Consider the following 23521-nt stretch of genomic DNA (forward strand, 5'->3'; position numbering starts at 1 on the left):
TATTTACATTGTCTATCTACCTCTGTCTTATATTTGAGAGCTGCTGTAGTGGTAAATTAGTTCCTATTTAATTGCAAAAGTTAAAAAAAAAAAAAAAAAAAAAAAAAACTCATGACACATGATACACAAAACAAACTAAACTTAGATTTGATCTTTTAGAAATGTAAATAAAAAAAACAGATTGCCAATGCATATCTACTACTGAACTGAATCATGAGATACATATATACAACATGCATGACATATAAATGACACAAGGAGAGAGAAGGCTGACACGACACCTAGCACCTATCAATATTCGATCATTGATCGATCATCGTTTCCCTCTGTTGACGTTACAGAATCTGAGAGCTAACCGGTTTTCGGTCTAAACCCTGGTCTTGGTGGGACCGGGGGTTGGGGGCTGGAGGCTGGGGCAGGACGGGGAGGAGACTACAGATGCGGGGTGGTACAATGTGGCGCTGCGAGGTCCTCCTGCACTCAGAGGACGCATGAGAGCTGAGGAAAGTCGGAGCAAACTGAACCAAAGTTAGGTAAGACACCAAATAAGTACCGTGTTTGCATTTTTAGTTTTTGGTTTAATCGGACTTTTTTGTTTTTATTTAATGCATATGTGTGCTCGGTTAGAGAAGAAGACTAAACTTGTGCAGAGAGTTATGAAAGAAAAAAAAAACAGTCAGGAGATGTGAGGTGACTTGTGCACAGACTGCGTGCAGACCGGTCCGTGTTTCAAGGACGTTAAAGCATCTCAGGCGTTTATCAGTCCGCTCAATGTAGACCGAATAATTGAGGATAATTTGCGTGCATGTTAATGGCTGTGGAGAGCTGACATGTGGTCCTGTGTTTTCACTGGAGAGAAGAGGGAGGAGGGACTTTACAGCAAAGCCTGCAGCAATGGCACTACAATGGAGAGAGAGTGCCAAGAGGGAAAACTCAAAAAAAAAAAAAAAAAAAAAAAACATCAGCTGCTTCCAGAGGGTGGGGGTCACTGAGGGCACATGGAAATATGAGTTTTATTTTTTATTTGTTTATTTATTTGTCATGGTTGCATAAAATCAAAAGGCGTAAAATAGATGACAGCACTGGAACCTCCTGTTGGTGTCCTCAGAAACTCTTACTAATGCGTGTGCGTGTTCTGTGTGTGTGTGTGTGTGTGTGTGTGTAGGTGGGGGGAGATGGGGTCTCTAGCTGGGAAGGGAAGGACTCAATGGGGAGAGGGGGGCTAATCGCTCCCAGATGTGTGCTGTGAAAACATATGGTTTCCGATAGCCACTGTGATGCACAAGAAGAATGTGTGTGTTTGTGTGTGTGTGTGTGTGTATTATCCTGGTACACAAACACACACTCACAGATTTATCGTTACACATGCAGAACTTGTGCAAACAATGTTGCTGTCACATGTTTTGTGTTCACTGTGGCCTCACAAAACTCTGAGTCAGAGCTCACAGGGTCTACAGTGCAGGACGTGTTAAAAAGCACCAAATTAACTGCTTCATGTTGTGTGTATGAAGTAGCCTACAGTGCTGCAGCGGAGGAGGAGCATTCATACTTTCCACAAAGTGGAAAAGTAGTTTAGTCAGTGCTGCAGGAAGCGAAGGTAATGGATTTTACTGTATGTAACACTTTGACACTGTGACTTCCTGCAGCTCCTCGACAACTTAAGAAAAAAAAAGAAAAAACAATGATGTGTTTTTTTGGCTGGGGATGTCTTGATGTTGTCAGTGTTCATGTTTTTCTGTCCACATGTCATTTTGACTCAACCTGAGAGGCTCTTTTGCTTGGTGAAGAAGAAAGAAAAGGGTTGGGGGGGGGGGGGGGGGGTTCGAGGAAATGACCAGTGAGGGCGACAGAAGGGAAATGAAGGATGTGGAGACAGACGGAGGGAGAGGGAGGGAGGGATGAAGAAAACTTAGAGAGTGGGGTGGGGTTGAGGGGTCCTCTGTTTCTTTTCCTGGAATGCAGCCTCGAGACTGTCTGCTGCAGCGAGGAAAAGTAGGAAAACAGAGAGATTGTTCTTCTTAGGAAGACAAACGTGCCACATTCTTGCTGTCAGAGATTTCTCCCCCTCCCTCTCCCCCTTTTCTCTTCTTCTGTTTGGGGCCAGTAGTTGGGGGGGTCGATGGGGGCAGTGGAGGGGAGGGGGTTTGAGAGGTGATGGAGGGCAGGGGGAAAGAGAGGAGACCAAAGGAATATCCAACTGAGCAGTTTTTATTCCTCTCATGTTCCTCTGTTTTGATTGTTCATCCTCTCCTCAATCTCCCCTCCAGTGCTGAAGTCAGTCTACCTCCCAAAGTGACCATGAGAGTCCTCCTACTAATGTGTATGCCAGGTAACTGCACCGTACTCCTCTATCAGCTGAAACTGTCGTCTGAAGGTGGTTCCAAATCTGAAGTATTTTTGCCATAATATCAAATATTCATGAAAGTATAAAAGCTAAAGGAATAGTTTGATGATTTGGGAAACACTTCCAGCCAGTTAGCTTAGCATAAACACTGGAAACAGAGGGGAACAGCTAGCCTGGTTCAATACAGCATAATTTCTCACGTACAACAACCAAAACAGCTTTGGCAGATAATTGTTGGATGCCATCACCCATAGTAAAGAAGTAGCTGATAAAATTACTTTTGAGGGCCTTTAAGATGTTCCATTTTTGTCAAATAGAGGTAAGAGTATGTGTTGAAAGTTAGGAGAAACAGACAATAATCTTATACTATTCATGATAACAGTAAGATATTGCAACTGTGAGAGTCCCATGTAAGAGTTTCAAAGCAAACACGACTGCAGGAAAATGTAATTTCCGAAAGAAACAACACATTCTTCCTCTTCCTAATGAAAACTGAATTTACAAGAGATAAAACAAACCTTTACTCAGTCTAAAACACGTAAACTGATGAGGGCAAATGGCTGAAAACACTGAATAAAGCATGGTGGTGTACTGCAGAGGGATTATTCAAGGCAGAGGCTACAGGACAATGGAAAATGTTGAAAAGTAGTGTAACATCAGCTCACGCACTTTAACGTTATTGTATGTTATTGTAGTTAGCACCTTAAAATGAGGTGAGTACAATGTTGAAAACTTCAGAAATGTAACACCTGGGGAAAAAATACCATAGCTCCTCAGTTACAGTATTCAGAGTACTTGTAATCACTGACTCTGGACCCCCTGCATCTCACTCATCACCTCATCTCTGTGATTACTCTATTTGTCTAAAATGTCAACAGTTCTGCTGCTCGCCCAGGCCCAGTTCAGCGACCCGGACGGGATTAATTATGGGGGTGAGTTCATTAAAAGAATATTGGCCTGGATTGTTCCAGCTCACCATCGGTTTGTATCAGAACTCCGCACATCTGTTCCTGATCTCTGGCTGTCCTCTGCTGTGTCACCTCGCCTCGAGGAGTTCTCCCTCTCCTCCTCCGATTGTTATTTACCACCCGCATAGCAACTGTTGTCACTGTGTAAACAGCTCTTTGATCGCTCGGCATGTTATTATTTGTAAACATCTTGCATATGAAGTCATGGATTACGCCCCCCTGAAGCGGCTCGTTTTCTTCGGCCTTGGCATGCAGGTGGTTCATTTCAAATGGAGCAGTGATTTTGTGTCTGTGTGTGTTTGTGTATTTGAGGGGGGTGGGCTGTAAGTGGTTTCACAATGCTGATCTCATGAAACATTTTTCTCTCCTGCTTGTTTAGGCAGCGAATACGAGCCAGATTATTTTTCAGGTAAATCACTTTCAGGTTCATGGAGATGTTGCTTGATGTTCTTGAAATGCTGCTTCTCTGTTTAAACGTCAGTGCACTGGACAAAAGGGATTTCTCTCCTTTTTTATTTTTATTTTTTAGTGAATCTTGATTCTCTTCCTGGAACCTACCAGCAGCAGGTTCGACTCGAACCACTGATCCGTCCAGAAAAATCAGGTATATCTGCTGAAATCTCCTCCTGTCAGAGTTACGTGCCCCTCCCTCATGTTATTATATTCAAAAGAAATTCGAAATGTGTCACCAACTAATTTTTAAATCTGTTTTCCATGTGAATGTCAGGGTCTGATTTGGAGACAGAGCCCACAGAGCCCGGCCCTCTCGGTAAGGAAGGTGCAGAGATGAGGACAGATAATTGGTTGTTTACCTTGAGCAGAGAAATTATTTTTCTGTGTGTTTTAATTTCCAGACTGCAGAGAGGAGCAGTATCCCTGCACCAGACTCTACTCTGTTCACAAGCCATGCAAGCAGTGCCTCAACAGCCTCTGCTTCTACAGGTATGCAGGACTTTTTGAATGACTTTTAAATGAGCAGTTCGCCCCCAACATTAACAGCCACAGTCATTGTCTCCCTTACATCAGTCTCTGAAGTTTGTAGGGCAAACAAACACACTGTGAGTCACTGTGCATTGCTCCATTTTCAGCCTCCTCCCAAACCAATTCAGACCGCTGTCGCTGCTCCAAAAAGCACAAAGTATCTGTCAGATCTCTCCAAACAGCTTAGCCACACAATCCAAGTGTGAGAGTGCAAACATAACCCAAATGTCCAGTATTTACCTAATACTTTTGGTGTAATCTCCCCATGGACAATGCAGGGGCCTTGGTCTATTCTAGCACAGATATCAGTGAGGTTAAAACTGAAATAAATCTAAGACTTTTGGAACCACAACGCGTTTATGAGGCACATTGTTGGGCTACAGTAGGATTGAAACAAAGTCCTTCTAGGCTCCTCATAACGTCTCTGATTGTGGTGTCATGTCTCTATGGTGCAGACGTAAAAAACAATGTTAAGGGAAAGGCTGACGTGGGTGTATAGCAGATTAGAAAAAAACAGTTGTCAACAAATTCCCTGAAAAGTTTTAATCTCTTCATGGGATTTGTTGATGATAAGAAAATTATAGAGTAGGAACAGGCTCGTGTTTCAAGTAGAGTTTTGACTGATGTGAAGATGACTGTGTTTGCATTTTGGAGTGGACTGCTCCTTTAACATCACTGGCACTTCAGCGTTTCCGCCTCACTTGTGACCTCCACATGTGTTTCCGTTCAGTTTGCGACGGGTGTACGTCATCAACAAGGAGGTTTGTGTGAGGACTGTGTGCGCACACGAAGAGCTGCTCAGAGGTGGGCTCAGTGTATTGTGTGTGTTAATGTGTGTGTTTGCATACGGAGGCTTGTTACTTGACCTCTGACCCCTCTGTCTGTGTTTAGCGGACCTGTGCCGTGATCAGTTCTCTCGCTGCGGCGTGGCAGCACTGAGCGGACAGTGTGCATCACTAGGAGGAAGCTGTGGAAAGAGCTGTGGTGGCTGCTGATTGAGTACTGAGATCAGGGACACTACCTGCCCAGATACTGCCGCTTTTCTACAACTCGTCCACACCCTGTCACGTTGCCCTCCTCCCCTGTACCACTCATTACTCTCGTGCGAAAAGCACTTCTGTTTTTGAAGATGTTTACTCTCTTTACCTTTATCTTTCCACATGTATGTCTGCCCAGTAGATCCTGTGTGTAAGGTTAAATATACTCCAAAGAAACTTTGATGATTGTATAAATCACTGGTGCTATAAAATCATCACACTGGTGCTACAAAAGTTAACTTTTAGAAATGCACATAAAACTGCAGAACATCTTTTTTTCTTTTTTTTGGCATATTGTATCATATTAATCTCATGCTTTGTGTTTGATGATATGTTACTGTACTTGTGTTGAGAAGCAGTCATTGTCTTGATGATCAACTCATCAATGGTGGCCACTGCGCACTGACATCAGACAAAACTAATCGGTATCCCGCCGTCAGCAGCCTCATCGTTGAAGATCATGAGATGTGTGAAGAAACAGGTGGTGAGCGACCTCAGTTTTTGTACTACTGCCACCTGGATGTGTGCTTAGCAACCAAGCAGCGAGCGTATAGAAATATATTCCAGTGGCGACAAGTGCTCTGCAAAGGCATCTCACAAACGGCCTCTGTACTACTGCTTTGTAAAACTGTCACTATAAAGACTGAGAAAAAAAATAATAAACTTTTTTTTTACTACAGCTGTTTCAGTGTGTGATTGAGTCAAACATGATTCATCGCTGTAACGTAATCTGAGGCTGCAGCTCGAGTGTGCTGAAAGGTATTTATGAAAGACGAGAGTTATGGTGCACACAGTGAGTTTATTTTCCTGCAAACATGTGGCCTCCATGTGTACTGTCCATACAAGTCATATTGCTGTAATTAATCATCAGCCAAGTAAAAAGTATATACACCTAATAAAACTAGAAATAACTAATATAAAACACTTACTGTTAAGTATACCGTCACTGTGCAGCACTCGGCCGCCTCTGGTCCCTTTTCTCGGTTATAAAATAAAGTCTATTCACATAATCAGTAAAATCTGTGTCTGTTTCTGAGAAACAAAAATACAGTGCAGTTGCTTCATTATGCTCAATTCGTTTGTTTCCTGGCACTCGCACACGGTGAAGACCTTCCTTCCTTCTTTTTCTGTCCTCGGCTGTTAATATAAATGTGGAGGAGTCGGGGGCCAAACTGCAAAACTGGCAGATTTTTTCCTTCCTGCGCTGCGTCCAGATTCTGTCTGGAGGAGAATCCTGCGGTGATTTGGGTTTCTTCTTGAATAAGAGCAGGAAGTTTGGGAAGATGTTGAGCAAGGATCAAGTACAGATGGTTGCCAGTAATCAGCGGGCTGCTGGCGTTTTCAGCGCAGCTGCTGAACCACATCGCCGTGCTCCCCTCGCCTGTCGTGTGTCGAGTTAAGTGTTTCTCTTACTGTACATCAATAAAACTCAGTCAGAATGAAACTAGTGTTCATTTCAGAGTCATAAAAAATAAAACAAGTAACTTTTTAAACAGTGGAGTTAGAGTATGAACACTTTTAGGAATGCTCCTGTGGATGAATATTGCTTTTCAGACATTCATGTTGAGTGGATTTTCCCTGGATTAGAAGGTGGTGCTTGCTGGTGATTCTGGGGTTTAAGCTGCATCTTCATTTCCCTGCCGACAATAAGGATGATGGGAGGGAGGGCTGCCGGCGTTTCATCTCCTGCTGCAGCTGCTCCTTCAGCGTGGATACCTGCAGGAGAAACAGCGGGTGACAAAACCAAATTTCACATTTCGATCTGTAATTTAGATCTCATGGTTACAAATTGATGCCATAAGGCTGTGCTCAGGGGGCTCCCACTGCTGAACCAGTGCAGTGTTCAGAGGTGGGTGACGCAAACAGTAGAGATAATCAACTCAGGCTGAGTGACGCTATGAAACCACAGTGAAATTCTTTAATTTCCTGGTTTTAAGTCAGTATGTTGTTATGTTCATGATTTGAAACTGTTCTGTGTGTGAAGACCGTCCATCTTCATGTTGAGTTTGTGCTCCATCGGCCTCCTACTGCCTCATGAAGTTTGTTTTAAAACATCACAAGGACTGAACAACAAAATGTCAAAAATCATTGTTGCAGGAAGCGAAAAGTGTCAAAGCGAGCGTGGTGTGTTTTACCTGCTCCTCCAGGCCTTTGACTCGGTGTCGGTGAGCTCGCTCCCTCGTGCCCAGAGTTCGCTCTATGTCCCTGAAGCTGGTCCTCAGTCTCTCTGCCTCCCGCTGAACCTCGTCACGCTGCCTCGCCAAACTCTCACACAGATTGTGAGACTGCTCCATCTCAGCCAGCTGAGTCTACTCAACAAACACACACACACAAGAGGAGGAGACCAAAATGTGAACACAAAGGAAAAAGGGCAGGATAGTGAGCACAAGGACAGTTCATACAGAAAGAGTCTAAACGACATTGAACACTGAATTACTGGAAATGATATGAAGAATTTGTACGTCTGTATTTGACCTATGTTCTGCTTCATGTATACAACGATTCATGTTGTTGTTTCCAGATCTGAAACCCCTTCCTCCCATCTGAATAAACTAATACAACCAGTTTCTACATTAATAATAAACACTGAATAATTAGGTATTTAGTCACAGCATTTACAGCTGAGTAAACATCATAAATCTAATGTTTCTTTCTGGATTTTTATTGATCTGGAAGTCGAGGTCATGTTTCCAGGTTAAAAGACAGAAATGTACACTGGTTCATCAAGACCCTGTAGCAAATGCTTGTGAGGTTGTTAATTGCTGCTTTAGTTGATGAATACTTCAGCAGCAAGCAAGCCTGAAATAAACAACTTTAACGACTGTTTCTAAATTCTTATGAAACCCACTGTAGCTTTATTTATTTGTTTGTTTATAGCGTGTCTGTGGTATAAAAACATCATAGTTATGATCGTTGTTTAGCATCGGAATACCAAAATGAGGCCTCCCTGAAATATCTACGTGCTTTGGCTGAACCTTTTGGTGTTTTGGTGTCAACTCCGGGAGGTGTCTCTGGAGTGAATCAGTAACAAGAATGAGTGGTGCAGAAATGAAGAATAACAGAAGAACAAGTCCTGACTTCAGACGAATCCAGAGCAGATTATTTTTTTGTTATACTGACCTCACTTTAGGACACTGTCCAGCCTGACTAACTTGTGACTTATGTATAAACTTTTCAAATGTAACATCAAAGCATTAAAGCCTCCTCCTGTAACACTCACCAGAGAAATGAAACCACTTTCTCATGCAAACAAAATCCCTCATTACTCAAGTCAGTAAAGACACCGAGTCGCTCACAGCGTGAGCAGAACGTTAACTGGAAGCTGTGTGGTTTCATAAGTGAAGAGGAAAGAATTTATGCACCACAAAATCATATTAAGTCCAAACTGTGGGATTAACTTTGTTTAAGACCAACATGTGTTTGTCCCTCAGTGAGACAGGATGGACTCCTCTCACCTCTGCTGGAGGTGAGAGGCAACAGCTAAGAAAACAACTTCTGTGCCAAGTCATGACACTAGGATTCACTTTGGTTTAACCTTTATTACGTGCAGTATGTCTCAATGAGGGTCGGCGTGTCAGTGTAAAGCAGATCAGTGGCTGCTCCCCACCTGCAGCATCAGTATCTGTTGCTGTGCTTCCTGCAGCTCCTGCTCAGTGGTGTTCAGAGAGCGATCCAAACGGCTCTTCTCTGCAGAAAGTCGCATGCTTCCCTCTTCAGTCTTCAGCTTCTGACGTTCAACCTGATCAGATATTGTAAAGTTATTTATAGATGTATAACCAGTAGGAAGAGTGAGATCCAGCCATCCAGAATGTGAAAACCTAATTGTGATTTCAAACTGTTTTCACATGGCGTATAGTAGAGCTACAAGTAACACTCATTTCTGAAACTGGCAAAACCCCGACATGTTTCCAGGAAGCCTCTGAATGTATTAAATCACAAAAGGCTCTTTGTAAAGCCGGTGCTGACCTTATCCAGTGTATTCCTCAGTGCGTTCTTGTCTTTCTCCAGCCTCACGGCCTGTCTCTCTGCATCTTTTTTCTCCGTCTCCAGCATGGCGACCGCTCGCTGCAGCCCACGCAGTCTCTCCTCCACAGCGAGCCGCTCCGTCTGAGCCAACTGGGCGCTGCGCTGAGCCTCCGCCAGGGCAGCCGAACGCTGACGCAGGGCCTGAGGGAGAAGGGAGACACAGGTCACATACAAGGACGTCAGTAGAGGAGAGCAGTGGTTACACTTTGGGTTGATGTTTGTTTGAGATTATCTTCACCTCTTGAGTGTTGTTGAGCTCAGCTTCCAGCTCCTCTCGCCTCAGCTCGCTCTGGTTCAGGTCGCTCTGCAGGTTTTGCATGCGCTCGGTGAGGGTGGCCACATTCCTCCTCGCTTCAGCAGATGACGCCCGCACTTCATCCATTCGTTCCTTAAGTGACAGAGTAATCATCACGTAAACATTCACTTCTCAACAACTTTATTTCAGGTCTGTTGTTCCACTGACCTGTAGAAGTCTTTTGTCCTGTTCAGCTGCAGTCAGTGACTTTTGCAGAGCGACTAGACGACTCTGTGTGCTGCTGTGAGCGGCCGCCGCCTCCTGAAGGCTCTGGTTTAGAGAAGTGGTTTTCTCTTTCAGTAAAGATTCACCTTCCTGAGCTTTGAGCAGAGCCTGGCTCAGCCTCTCCACCTCTCTCTGCAGCAGAGACACACGGACTTCTCCCTCTGCCACCTGCAGTTTGTAGAAATCAAACAAATGTGCAAAATATTCTGAAATTACAGACTTGTAAAATAAAGTATTATCGAAATAAAAGGACTGTGTATCAGTCTGTTGTACCTGTTTGAGGAGAGAGTCATGGCGGTCCTGGGAGGCCTGGCTCTCAGCCTCCCGGTCTCCCAGACTCAGTTTGAGCCTCTGCAGCTCCCCCTCCAGACTGCGCCTCCCCAGCTCCACCCTGGTGGCCCGGGCTTCAGCTGCCTCTAGCGCTTCCCGCAGACGCTTCCTCTCCGCCTCCAGACGCATCTCGGCAGCGCGCTGCTTATTTAACTGATCCTGCAGGAACAGAAGGAGGACAGAGACGTGTCAAAGATCAACACTTAGAGAACAGATTTCTTTGTTTGCACAGCGGAGACCTGAGTTTTAGACCCAGATTACAGACAGTTACTAAGAGGCCAAACAGACGCAGACGATCCACAGCTGCATCTAAGCTCCTGCTTTACTGGTCTCTTCATAAATCCTCCTGAGCCTTTTCAAAAATGCTTCTTGTTCTAAAAATGTCTTAATCCAACTAATATAAATTTCTCTCAAGCTCTCGTAAACTTTAATCTCTTCTCAGTAACAGCCTCACTTTCACTTTGTGTCCCTGCTCCTCCTGCAGTCCAGAAGGTGAATTATTATGAGAGGTGCTGGCATTAGAAACAGACATATGGAGAGCTGACATGGGACACCACGAGAGGTGTAACACTGTGTGTGTGTGGCATCTGTTGTTATTACATTCCCTGACTGTTTGTGCTTCTAGAAATTGCTCTACTGTCGAGCACTGCCATATGGTGATCATGACAGATCAGCAGCCACTGCTGAGCGAGTCACACGGACGTAGACGTGTGTGTACCTGTGTGTGTTTCTTATCCGTCTCAGAGGCCTGCAGCGCTCGCTCTAAATCCTTCACCCTGTCGGCGAGAGCTCTCCTCTCTCTGTCTCCTCTCCTCACTGTCTCCTCCTGCTGCTGGAGCAGAATCTGAGTGGTGGTGAGACGCTCGTCCAGACCACGCCTCCCTGCGATCACACACGTTAATACACATCAATACAAGACAACGTGAAGTATCTACAGCAGCTTTTAGTTTCAGTTCTGTCTGTCTATCTGTCTCTGAGATGGACAGGCAGTTGGAAATATCTGTGTGCTTGGTTTTACTGTTTTCCTTCTCAGATTACATGGACAAAAAACTAAAATGTTTAACCTTCTTGGTATTCCTGTAAGGTGTTTTGTAGCTGAGTGAGACGACTCTGAGCCGAGTCTCTCTCCTGTGTCAGCTCCTCCACCTCCCGCTGCAGGGCCCCCAGCTGGCATCGAGCATCATCCTTCAAAAATCAGCAATAAACACAGACTTGAACCTCACAAACAAAAAAATTATCCTTGAGTGATTATGAGTATTTACTTATACATTATACTGTATTTTTTCCCCTGTTGTTTTGCAGCTCTCTTACCCGCTCCCTCTGGGCGTCACGCAGCTCCTGGAGGAAGTCTCTCAGACCGCTTCGCAGCGTCTCAGGGTCCAGCTCCGGCTGAGGGAGGGGCAGTGGCGTGTCCCCCCTCTCAGGAGACAAGGCGCCCGAGCCTAAAGTATTGTCAGGGGTGCTTACTCGAAATTCTGTAAAAATGAAACATAAAGAGTTGTAATCATCTGCTGCAGTGTTTTCTATGTTGGAACATGTGCAGGAGGGGAAGAGAAAATATGGCTCTGATGCAACAGAGCCATATTTCAGTGGAGCACTCTGTCATATTTCTCAATAATCTGGTAAAAAAGACTTTACCGGTCAATTCTTCAATTTAATGTTGTGTGTCATATATTCTGTGTGTTTTTGATGTAATCTCATTGTGTTAGGTGCAGTGATTTCATAACTTTTTGGGTATTTATTGCAACGTCTTTACATCCTTATTTTAGTTGTTGTTAGTCACTACTTATGTATGGTCTACACAGTATATTATATTGTATTATATTGTATATTTATCTGTTCTTGTTTATTAAACATAGTTTAAGAATAAACATTAAACTGTCTACTTCATATCAACCCCAAGTTGTTGCCAAGGTAACAATTAAATGAGATCTGAATAACAAAGCTCTCGTCAAATTACTGTACTACATGTAATGTCAGAGTGTTGCAGAGATAAACCTGTGTGTGTCATTCTTACCTTTCGGAGGTGAGAGTGAGGAGCGCAGGGGTGAGATGCTGTGGTGTCGCGACATGGTGCCGGGTGATGCCGAGCTCCCCCCCGGGCTTCTCCCCCGGCCCCCTCTGCCGCCTGCCCCGATGCCCAGCGTTCTTGTCAGCGCCGACTGGAGACTGCTCAGACGAAACTCCAGGTCCCTCCTCCCAGCCTCGGCCCGGGCCAGCTCGGCCTCGGTGGCGGCCAGTCGGCCCTGGGCCTCGCTCAGCTGCAGGCTGGACTGAGCGGCGGAGTCCTGAGCCGCCTGAGCTCGCAGGGACAGGTTCTTCGCTTCGTCCTGAAGCTTCTTCTCGCAGCCGCGCGCCTCCTGCAGCTGAGCGGTCAGTTCTCTCTCGCAGCTGCGCCAGCCTGACTCGGACTCCATCAGGCGCTTTTGAGTCAGGGAAAGCTACAACAGAAAATAAGAATACAAATCACGACACAATGATGACAGAAATTATGACTGTGAATCTCTTTTACTCCTCCTCCTCCTCCTCCGTCACCTCTTTCTTAAGGGAATCTCTGGCTGCTTCAGCTTCAGTTAACTTCTGTTTGAGGGTGAAAACTTCTTTCCCTCTCTCCTCCTCTCTTTGCTCCTCCAGTGACAGGCGAGTCTGCATCTCTGCCACCTCCCTCCCTTTCTGCTCCTTCTCTCCATCCAGCACCTTCAGCTGCAGCCAAGAAAAGCAGAAATCACAGGGCTGTCACTCCACCAAGAAAAACCTGAAAACGTCATTGTGGTTGATTTCTTACTGACTAAATGTGAAGTCATGAGGCGTGTTATGTGACCTGTCTGCGGAGCTCCTGCAGTTCTCTCCGAGCTTCGAGCCGCGACCTTTCGACTTCTCTCAGGCAGCTCCGCAGCTCCGCCACCTCCTTCTGAGCAGATGAAAAATTCTCCTCCAGCACCGCCAGCCGCTGCTCCTTCTCCTCACACTGTCGTTTCACACTGACAAACCCAAAACAGTCACATTTACTCTTACACACTACTCTTGACACACCTACATTTGTCTCATCTCTGTCCCATTCGTTCAAGCCTTTACCTGATTCTCTCCGTCTCTGCACTTCGCAGAGTTTCTCTCAGCTGGGTGTTTGATTGGCTGAGAGTGTCCCTCTCCTTGCTGACGTCGCCAAGGTTGCGTCGCAGCTCCGTGCTTTCTCTCCTGTGGTTGTCTGCTGCGTCCTGCGTTTGGCTGAGACGTCGCTCGATGTCCAGCATGTCCCGTCTCAGCTGGTCTCTACTCTCCTCGCTCGCAGACAGAGAAGCTCTGCACTGGTCCAGCTGCAGGGTGAAACTCGTGTGTTATAAAATATAACTCGACAGATTTTGTTTTCTATTTAAAGTCATAACTTTTATGTTCTGTTTGCTACAGGATCATCTACCTCTTTGAGAGCGACATCAACACGTGACTGAAGGTCAGTGCAAGTCTCTCGCACACTGCGGAGTTCACGTTCGTGAACAGAGGCTGCATCCTCCAGCTGAGAGCGGAGCTCCAGCAGCTCAATCGTCAGCGCCCCAACTCTGACCTGCAGAAAACCAGACAGAGACTTAATTTAATTGATTTTTCTTATGCTTTTTATGTCAGATAAGACCGATGATGCTTCAACAACAACAGAAGATAAATTCAGAACAGGAAGTCACATCACCTGCTCCTGCTCTTTGTAATGAGCTGCTTCTCTGGACATCCTCTCGGCCTCCAGGGCTGCAGCTGACAGCTCGGCCTGCAGACTGGACACCCTGTCAGACAAAATTGTTTTCTCTGCCTCCTTCAGAGAGAGAGCCTGGGAGGAAAGAAAAAGTCTGGTTTACACAGAGATTAGAGCTAGAATCGAAGCACTGCGTTTCTACTCTGTATCTAATGAAATACCATGACAGAAAGTCAAGACGATGGAGATGAAACTGTTATCATATATGAGCACCTGCTTGTTTTCATCATCGTATATGGTGACAGCAAGGAGATGTTTAGCAGGATAAGAGGATTCCCATTTATGATTCTACACAATTATATACACGGTTCTCTACATCATCACAGTCCTTCAGTCCAGATCAGACCTGTTGTTTCTCCGTCTCAGCTTGCAGCAGACTCTGATCTCTGTCATGCTGCAGACTCCTCAGCTCATCCTGCAGCTCCTCTCTTTCTCTCTGCGCCCTGTGGAGCTGATCCTCCTGTCTCCTGCCTGAGCTTCCTCAGCGCGACCTCATGCTCCATCAGCAGGCTGTGCCGCACGACTTCCTGTGAAACAGAGCGGGCAGAAGCACAAACACGGATTAAAGAGTCATTAGCATCAATAGCCTGATTGCAGAAGTACGACAGGTCTACAAACAGCACTTGAAGTCACACACTGAACCGCTGAACCCTCTGACCTTTTCCGAGACCAGTCTCTCCACCTCCTCCTGATGTTCGGAGATGGCCTTGCGTAAAGATTGCTGGGCCTCCAGCTGCGCAGCGTTCAGTGCCTGAGTCAGAGCCTGTTTCTCCCTCTCAGCCTGGGCCAACGCATTCTCCCCATCTGAGCGAACACGCCTCAGTTCAGCTGGAATTCCCATCCAGGAAAACAAAGCAGGAGGGAAACACACAGAAATCAACCACCAGGCTCTTATCCTGTCATATCACAGACCAACTGACTTTCTCATCATGTCAAATATCTTCAGTTTTAGCATATTTGTGTCGTAGTTCTTCCTCTTTTGCTGTATTCATCTGAGTCTCTTCTCTTTTTTTTTTTTTTTTACATGATTTCCTCTACACTGTCTCCTGATCACTCACCAGCAGCAGTTTCACAGCGGACTCGAAGGTTTTGGTTCTCCGACTCCAGCTGCTCTCTGCGAGACTCCACCTGAATGAGCTGCTGCTGCACCTCGAACAGACTGGTCTCCAGGGACTCCCGCTCCGACCTGCAGGGTTAAAGTCACGAGTCAGACAAACACGTGTGCAGAATTTACGTGCAGCAAACAAACATCAACACGCACCTGAAAGCAGCCAGCTCCTCTGACAGCACAGTGTTTTCTCTCTCCGATGCCGTCAGCTGGACCACCAGAGCCGCCTTGTCTCGGGCCAGTTCTGCCCGACCGCGGCCGACCTCCTCCAAGGCCACCTCGTTCCTCTGGCCCTCTCCTCTGGCGAGACTCAACTCTGATCCCAGAGTGGTCACCTCACCGCAGAGCTGTCGACAGAGGCCGAGCACAAAACAAAGCCAGTGAAAAAAAATTACAGAAATGAAGAAGCGCGAAAACTTCTTCCCATGTGATGCTTCCAGGAAATATGCTGTGATTGTGTTATTCACTTTTTGGCATTTCATGCTATTGAGAAATTGGTATTCCCTTTTCCATTGCCGCTTCAGCCAATAAACATCTTTGAAACGCCATCGTAGCTTTATGAAATGATCTCCAAATGACGTCACATCATCTACTTACAAGGCATGTGACCTAATTGACAATTAATTAGGCCCATAAATGGCAGATGAAGTGTTTTTAGGTTGGATTTAACCTTTAAATGATTGTGTAATATAATCTTTTATGTACCTGGGTGACTCTCTCCTGCAGCTTAAGTCTATCAGCCCTGAGGCTCTGGAGCTCTGCCTCCATCCCGACCCGGCTTAGCTCGGTGTCCTGCAGCGACTGGTGCAGAGTGATGCGGGCGGAGTCCAGCTCCAGCCGGTCCTGCTCCAACCGGACCAGCTCATCTCTGATGGTCAGCTTCTCCTGCTCCGCCTCCCGTTTCTGAGTCTGCAGGAGGGCCTTCTCCTCCTCCAGCTTAAGAGACAGAGAGGAGGCTGAGACGTTCACATTAAAAGGCCCAGTTTTCTTCCAAGACACTGAATGAAAATGAATGATCAAACACGTCATACCACCAGGCTCATTTCAAGCCTGCTGAACCCTTTAAGAGGTCAAATCCACCCCTGAAATCCCCTTACCTGGAGGATGTAGGTGTTCAGGTCGACTTTATCCTGGGCCAGGCTCTCATTCATGCTGCCCATTTTGGCCAGAGAGTCTCTGAGACCTGCGTCCTCAGACTGCAGCTTATTGAACAGCAGAGAGAGCTCTGCATTTTTGCTCTCAGTCTGGAGAAATGATAAGTACCACAGCATAAACCATCAAGAGAACAGAAAAAACACAAAACTAAATCAGCAAACATTAAACGAGATGACTTCTTCTTACCCGAGCAAGTGCCTCGGACAGCTGGGCTTTCTCTCTCTCCAGCAGCTGCCTCTCAACCTCCCCCTGCTGGTGAGTTTCCTTCACTGCAGACAGCTCTCCACGCTGAGCTGAGGCGCGACTCTCACTCTGATCCCACTGTTTCTGTCTGTACCACGAAAATACACATGTAGCAATATAACAACACATTTTAAGGCTCCTAATGAGAGAGTGAGGCTCTGTGTGTTATTGTATAAAACTCATGGATCATGAGTCCTGAGGGCCCAGTATAAGCTGAAATATAACGTGTGCTTGAAGATAGAACAGTTTTATTTTCTCAGTATTTTATTCAGATTTTCTCTGAATGGCTTCCTATGAGCATATGCGCCGTCTGTTGGCTGCACTGGACCTTGAGGATTAGTGTCCACATCGCATTCACTTAATCATCATCAATTAGCCTACTTACATCCTCTGAGTCTCTGCCTTGGCCCGGTCTCTCTCCTGGATGGTGGCCTCCTTCTCCTCCCTCTCGTGGTCGCGCTCTCGCTGCGTGGACATCACAGTCAGCTGCAGCTTCTCGCAGTCCATCTGCAGGATCTGGTTGCTGCTCTGCGCCGCCTGCACGGCCTTCTCCAAGCTCACCTTCTCGCTGCAGCATCAGTGATGGATGCAGGAGAACACATTTTAGAGTTACAGTTTTATTCCCTGCAGGATTGGAGGATTAGAAGCAGATTGTTAAAGGTGATGTAACTGTTTCTAAACCTGGCCAGCGTGTCTCTCTCCTGCTTCAGGCGCTCCTTCTCTCTCTGTGTGGTCTCCCTTTCTCTCTGAGCAGCATCCCTCTCTCTCTGCAGGGCTTGGTTTCGCTGCTCTGCGTCTCTTTTTGCCGAATCTGCCTCTGAAAACTGCTTTCGCAACTGTTGTAATGAAGACTGGGTAGAGAGCAGACGCCCTCGAACATCCTGCAAAAACACAAGAAGACAGTGGAGGAAATGATGTGTTATATGTTCACCTATCAGGTACATTTAAACCACTGACAGGTGAAGTGAATGACAACGTTCCAAACTCCCCAGTCTGATCCAGCATCTGTGGGATGGGTTGCAACAGGTCAGATCAATGGAGGCCCCACAGGACCCAAAGGATCCACTGCAAATGTCCCAGTGCCACACACCACAGGACACAATTTTAGGGAGGTCCCACAGATGCTGGATCAGACTGAGATCTGAACAGTTTGGAGGCCACCTTGCGCTCTTTGTTGTGTTCCTCAAGACATTTCTGAGCAGTTTTTGTGGTGTGGTGGAGTATCGTCCTGCCGGGGGAGGCTCCTGTTACCATGAGGTGGGTGTGCTTGGTCTACAACAATGTTTAGGTGGGTGGTAGGTGTCAAAGTAACATCCTGATGAATGTCAGCACCTATGGTTCCTAAGCAGAACATTGTATTGTAACGATCAATGTTATGTGTTGCAAACGTTGCCTGGTTGTGTGGGGACATTCGTTGCATCTCTCTCTTGGTTCTGACCTGTCATGTCTCTCCACTGTCTGTATGAAAGACTTAAAATAAAACAAGAGGTTTTAACTGTGCTAAATATGCAGATGACATATTTATGTCTCTGTCCAAAGACTTAATGTTGTACTCATGTATGAAGCCGAGGCATCACATGATATCATCCTGAAAACACAAGCAATGTCTGTATGTGTGGGTGTGTGGTCCTCTATCATACTGACGGCTTTAAAAATTGACATGTCACCTGCAGCTGGAGCGTCTTGTTTGTGACTGCAGAGCGGAGAGCTGACAACGCCGCCTCTGGGAGAGCAGCCAGGGAGGACGGGGGTCGGGAGGGGGAGGACGACCTCCGAGGAGAGGAGGAGCGGTGAGGTGAGGAGCCGCGTATCAGGGCCAGCAGCGGAGCCCCGGAGTTGTCCTGGTCCGCCTCTGATGATGAGTCTGCATCTGACAAAACCGTCTAGAGAAGGAAATTAAAACAAGAAGCTCGCATCAAAACGGTAGATATGGACGTGCAGGTGTGTGTAGCTTTTTTTTACCTGAGCGATGTCCCGCAGTGTGTCCAACAGTGTGTCAGTGTGAGCTCTCATCATCTGCATGTCAGTCTCATCATTGCCACTCTGCTCCTGCATGGAAACCAGGAAAAGGAAGCAAAGACGCCTGAGTCACCTGAAGGAGGAGGGTTAACAGAGCTGAGCAATCACACAGCCTTTACAACGGTTCTCTCACCTCGAGCCTCCTCGTCAGGACAACCATTTCTCTGTCCCGCTCTTCCATTTGGCCCTTTAATCTCTCCGCCTCTCGCACTGATTCTGACAACCTGCAACACGACATCAAACATTAAATAAATCATCTGTTTGTGAAGACAGTGATGAAGCTGTCAGAGAGGTCCACACAGTCACCGACCTGACGTTGAGCTCGCTTCTCTCTGCGTCCGTTCTGGTCTGAAGATTCATCATCTCCGCCACTCGTTCTCTCAGCTGCTGCTCCAGCTGGACCCTCAGAGCTTTCTCCCGCTCCACGGCCAGAGCAGCTCCTCCCTCACGGCTGTGCATCGTGGCAGACAGCCCCGTGCAGGACACCTGGGCGGAGTGGGCCGCCCGAGCCAGCTCATTACGCATGTCAGACAAGTCCCTGTCGTCGGAGAGAGGGAGGAGACACAAAATGTGATTATGCATGCTTTCCAAAATGTAAACAACATGCAGTTTACAAATACATGATCTTAACCTCTCAGTGGAGCTCTTCAGCTCACAGACATGCCTCCTGAACCCGACCACCTGTCGCCACAGCATCAGCAAACGGCTGTGCTCACTGCTGAAGTAACTGTGGAAAGACTGGAGAGAAAACGACAAGTAAAATCTTCACATCTTCTTTCATTTTTAAACGCTTTACCGTTGACAGCATCCTTCCCCCACCTCCTCTTCTCTCCTCCAGTCAGACTCCTTTTGCTCCAGTTCCTCCCTGGCTTTGGTCCAATCAGCAGTGAGCCTTCGGATGTCCTGGCTGAGAGCCTCGTTGGCCAAACCGGCCTGCTCCAACTGCTCCCTCAGCATCGCGTTCACCGCAGACAGACTGCTGCTCCTGAAAACACAACGATGAAACACACACGGGAGAAAATGAACGACTTTGACAGAGTAAGTCGGGCGAAAACAAAGTGATGTTTTGACACGTCTGACGCATTAAACTCAGGAGACTGAAATTTTCAGCAGTATGTCTCATCTCTCATGTAACCAGTCACCTCTGTTGTTCCTCCTCCAGACGGATTAAAGCATCTTCCAGGTTGCTGCTTGATTCTTCTTGATGCCGACCATTTGACGATTCACTGTGACTCTGAATGAGAAAATGTAAAGTGTGGCAGGTTAATGTTTGTGTGAATAAAAGTTGGCTTCCTTAATATTACAAGTCAACAAACATCACTTACACTCAGCCTGTGTTTCTCCATCTCTGAGGACTTCTCCTGCAGCATCTGCTCCAGATCCCCACACTTCTTTTTGTACTGAAGCACCTGAAGAAGCAGCACAAACATTAGAAACCTGTCATGTCCCTCTGACTACATCTCAAGATAAAACAGTCAAACCTTGGCCTGCAGCTTCTGCACCAGCTGCGCCTGTCTCTGCTGACCCTCCTGGTACGCGGTGAGTTTGCGCTTGTAGGCCGCTTGTTCCTCGTCCAGCCGCCGGCGTAAATCCACATTCTGCTGAGCCAGGCTGCGCGACTCGGGCGAGTCATGGTCCCCGTCTCCCGTGTCGAAACGCAGTGCCTGCTCCAGCTGTGGGGTTTAATTAAAGTAAGAGGCGATGTTTAATTTTGATACAGAGATATTTCACTTTGAGAATCTTTGTCTACATGACCCCAACATACTCAGTGTGTGAGGCTGAAAGTTCGTCTTTGTCCTTGGAAACAGAAAGTAATCTCAACCTCACGTTAGTTGTAGTTGCTGTTCTGGGTCGTACTTTGGTTGTTTAATTTGATTCCCTGTTATTTTACACATGTCCAAACCTGTGTGTGAATATCCACTAATATCACGTTTATTATAGGACCTAGAAAACCTTAACTCAACCTCTTCAGCTCATAACTCGTATTGAGATAATGTTACAATATCTCTATGAGCACAAAGGGCTGTCAAGACACATCACTTTAATAAACACTGATGAAAAGCTCCTGATGATGCTGTAAATGTTTAACACTACATTGTGTATATAAATTCAAAAGCTAGCTCAGGGGTTTGGCCCCTAATGCCTGAGGACTTTGTGGGTCTGTGCTGCATGTCATTCCCCGTCTTTTCCCGTCTTTGTTGTGATTTCCTGATTGTCGAATAGCTAATAAAAACACAAAATTCAGACAGAAATATATACTTCTATAACAAATAAACTCACTGACAGTGATCATGAATAGTGAGATTTAACACTATAATATTTTCAGGCTCATCTTTTAATGCTTCAGTCATAATTGTAGCTCCCAGTGCTGTGAATGTGTATTTGTATTTTTATGCCTCTTAAATCAGGATCATATACTTCTGATTCCAGTCACTGACTCCAGTAGAAAGAGCTGCTGCACCTCAGTGTGGAGACTATTTACTTTAATGTTACTGAATGAAACTAGTTGGTTAGCTTTCTAAATGAAAGCATGTTGCAGTGAGAACATGTCCTGAATTCAGGACGTCTCAGACATTACTCCGAAGAGCTCGACTCAACTTCCCACAAAGCTGTTTCACATTGGTTTATAATGATTAATAGAGTTTTGTGAAGGAGCTTGAACCTGTTTCGTTCAGAGTTTTTGGATCTGTGTGTTTCCTTTCGTAATGTTCAGCCCAAAACGAGATGTGGTGCCCACCCACCACCACTACCACCTCCTCTCCACTTCACTGAAGCCCCCTGTTTACAGTTGCCCACGGTGACAGACGCCATGGCAACATTCCACTTCAGCTCATTCCAGCCCCCATCACCTGGGAGACCGGCAGATCCCAGACAAAGAAACACCAAGGAAAGAGGCAAATGGGGAAAAGGGGAAAGTGCTACAAAAGCCCCTTTAGGTGTGTGCAACCTGGAGGGTTTTTAAAGTCTGGCAATCTTCACTTTTTAGACAAAGATGGTCAAATCATGAGTAGAAACCAGTGTACTCAACCGGGATGTTATTCAGCGTCATATCTAATATCTGTCTGAGATTTGTTTTTATCCAACTCTCAGCTCACAGATTTTATTTCACGTCTTACTGCACCTCTGCCCATCCCTCCATCAGTGCCAGTTGTTGCTACCGTTGCTGTTGTCGTCGTCCCGGTGTCTCGCCTTACCCTCTCACTAATTGCCCCGTACTTGATGGCGAGCTCATCACGGTCCGCTCTGCTGTGCGCCAGCAGGTCCTCCAGCCTCGCCAGCTCTCCCTGCAGCACCCGGTTCTCCTCCTGGAGAGACATGACCGAGGACATGGCCCCTGCTGCTGAGAGGAAACAAAAACAGAGGCAATGATTAGGGCGAAGAGAAGGGTCACAACTTTTTAAATTTGACAGGATGGAGAGCAAACTGTGGCCACTCACAGCTATCAGTGAGGTTCTTTGTGACAATCTCTCGCACTCGTGCTGGTAGACATGTAGGGGGGGCGTCAGGTGAAGGACCTCGGACCGTCAGCCTCTTCTCCTCAGACAAAACACTCTCCTCCAGCCTCTGAATGCAAAGAACACACACAAACCCCTTCAGTTAATAAAAGAGAAAGACAACCATGATAGACAATAATAAAATATGAAGTAAAACCCAATATGCAGGTGATGACAACAATGAATAATAAACTGAAAGATGGTGGTGATTATGTCATTAAGTGCCACAAGACCAGGTGGTGCCACAGCAGTCACACCAGTCCAAAACTGCTGCGTAATGAAAACACAACACTGTCCTTATCACAAACAAGCGCCCACACAGCAGCACTGAAACTGAACATTTAACAAGCGGTGGGACATGGAGGAAGACCCGGCGCCCCTCACCTGTATCACAGACTCCAGTTTGTTGGAGTCCGTGTCTGAGTTTTCCGCAGCGCTCATCGCGGTGGCGGCAGATATTTACAATCCTCCTGGGAATGGGATTAACCCCGAGAAAATGCAACGTCTCCACAGGTTCTACGATCGTCTTTTTAGCTCCCCAACAGGTGCGAGAAAGAAGAACAGTTCACAGCCTCGGGCGGGTTATTTGTTGCTAATGGATCCGACAAAGTTTGGTCGCAGAGGAGCGGAGTGTGACCGTCCTGTCGCCTCCTCCTCCGGTAAAGGCAGGCACAGATTGAGGACAGCAGGATTAGTAGGTTTTAAGATGCACACACCCCTCCACCTCCACCACCAACACTACACTCTCACTGCTCGCACACATCTCGCCCCAGACCACTGGTATTCAGCTGCACAATAGCCAGAATAAAACTCGATTTTCAAAATAAAATCCAGAGTAAGGAAGGTCTTTTACTTTTATTTTGTCGATTTTTTTTTTTTTTTTTTTTACGAACAAATCAATTAAAAGATTATATTTTTTAGTAATTTATAACAGCATGTCTTTCCATGTGCTACTACTTAAAGGTTGTAAAGTAATTTTAACTTTGTACTGGACTCTCAGTTATGTGAAAAGACTAGTACTGCCAGTTTCACTGAGAATCAACAGCCCATGCATTGTGCAACCAGCCTGTGAACTCCAGAGTAAAAAAGTGAGCTGCTGGGCCTCAAGTGTCCTCCAGCTTAGTTCGGTCATAACGTGATTAACTTCTAATTTATTTAAGAATATGCACCATGAGTGTCTGTCTTACTGTCTTATATAAAGAAGAAACATCACAGTTTTAATATCTTTGATGTTTCTTCTTTATATAAGACAGGTCAAGTTTGGGTATGTACTACATGATTCCCACAGCCTGGAGGGCCCTGAGGGTCTGATGGCCTACCTTTTCCTGCCCTCATATATTGGGATCAGGGTCTAATCATGTTAAATTTAGATAGCTAGCCATCACCACTTCACAGTACTGCCCTCTGGGTGCAGATACAGGTCCCTGAGGTGCAGCAGGACTCGCTTTGGCAAAAGCCTGGTACCTGCAGCCCCAGCAGAGGGAACTGTGTGTGTCACGGTGTTTCGCCTATCGATGTTGTGTTGTACTTCTTGTATTTCTGCCTGTCATTGTTATG

The 23521-nt window shown here is 46.2% G+C and overlaps 2 protein-coding genes across 2 annotated transcripts; one reads left to right on the forward strand and one right to left on the reverse strand.

Annotated features, from left to right (window-relative positions):
- The first annotated feature begins 403 nt into the window (after positions 1-403).
- On the forward strand, positions 404-6009 carry mfap2 (microfibril associated protein 2). Its single transcript, XM_018681381.2, has 9 exons — positions 404-533; positions 2268-2329; positions 3223-3276; positions 3692-3721; positions 3842-3916; positions 4040-4081; positions 4167-4254; positions 5024-5097; positions 5185-6009. Exons 2-9 carry the CDS (start codon positions 2299-2301, stop codon positions 5286-5288), a joined length of 498 nt encoding a protein of 165 aa, XP_018536897.1. The 5' UTR covers positions 404-533; positions 2268-2298; the 3' UTR covers positions 5289-6009.
- Positions 6010-6109: 100 nt separating this feature from the next.
- Positions 6110-22651, reverse strand: LOC108886495 (rootletin). Its single transcript, XM_018681379.2, is given in 38 exon segments — positions 6110-7046; positions 7466-7639; positions 8938-9069; positions 9297-9497; positions 9595-9744; positions 9820-10044; positions 10150-10365; positions 10925-11088; positions 11271-11391; positions 11518-11681; positions 12224-12647; positions 12742-12909; positions 13028-13187; positions 13282-13520; positions 13622-13765; positions 13886-14020; positions 14292-14408; positions 14410-14472; positions 14604-14773; positions 15004-15131; positions 15207-15400; positions 15759-15989; positions 16151-16297; positions 16395-16539; positions 16837-17019; positions 17133-17332; positions 18119-18334; positions 18414-18500; positions 18604-18694; positions 18781-19008; positions 19102-19208; positions 19290-19455; positions 19613-19704; positions 19796-19879; positions 19952-20143; positions 21665-21810; positions 21908-22034; positions 22349-22651. Coding segments are annotated over 38 exon segments (6075 nt in total). The 5' UTR covers positions 22406-22651; the 3' UTR covers positions 6110-6959.
- Between the last annotated feature and the right edge of the window lie 870 nt (positions 22652-23521).

This window comes from Lates calcarifer, linkage group LG12 (assembly GCF_001640805.2).
Source record: "Lates calcarifer isolate ASB-BC8 linkage group LG12, TLL_Latcal_v3, whole genome shotgun sequence".
Taxonomy (NCBI): domain Eukaryota; kingdom Metazoa; phylum Chordata; class Actinopteri; family Centropomidae; genus Lates; species Lates calcarifer.

Excerpts from the sequence above, each read along its gene's own strand:
- mfap2 (XM_018681381.2), top strand. The coding sequence starts at position 2,299 with ATGAGAGTCCTCCTACTAATGTGTATGCCAG. Across the intron at positions 3,277-3,691 it reads GGACGGGATTAATTATGGGG|GCAGCGAATACGAGCCAGAT; the intron begins GTGAGTTCATTA and ends CTGCTTGTTTAG. Across the intron at positions 4,082-4,166 it reads CACAGAGCCCGGCCCTCTCG|ACTGCAGAGAGGAGCAGTAT; the intron begins GTAAGGAAGGTG and ends TTTAATTTCCAG.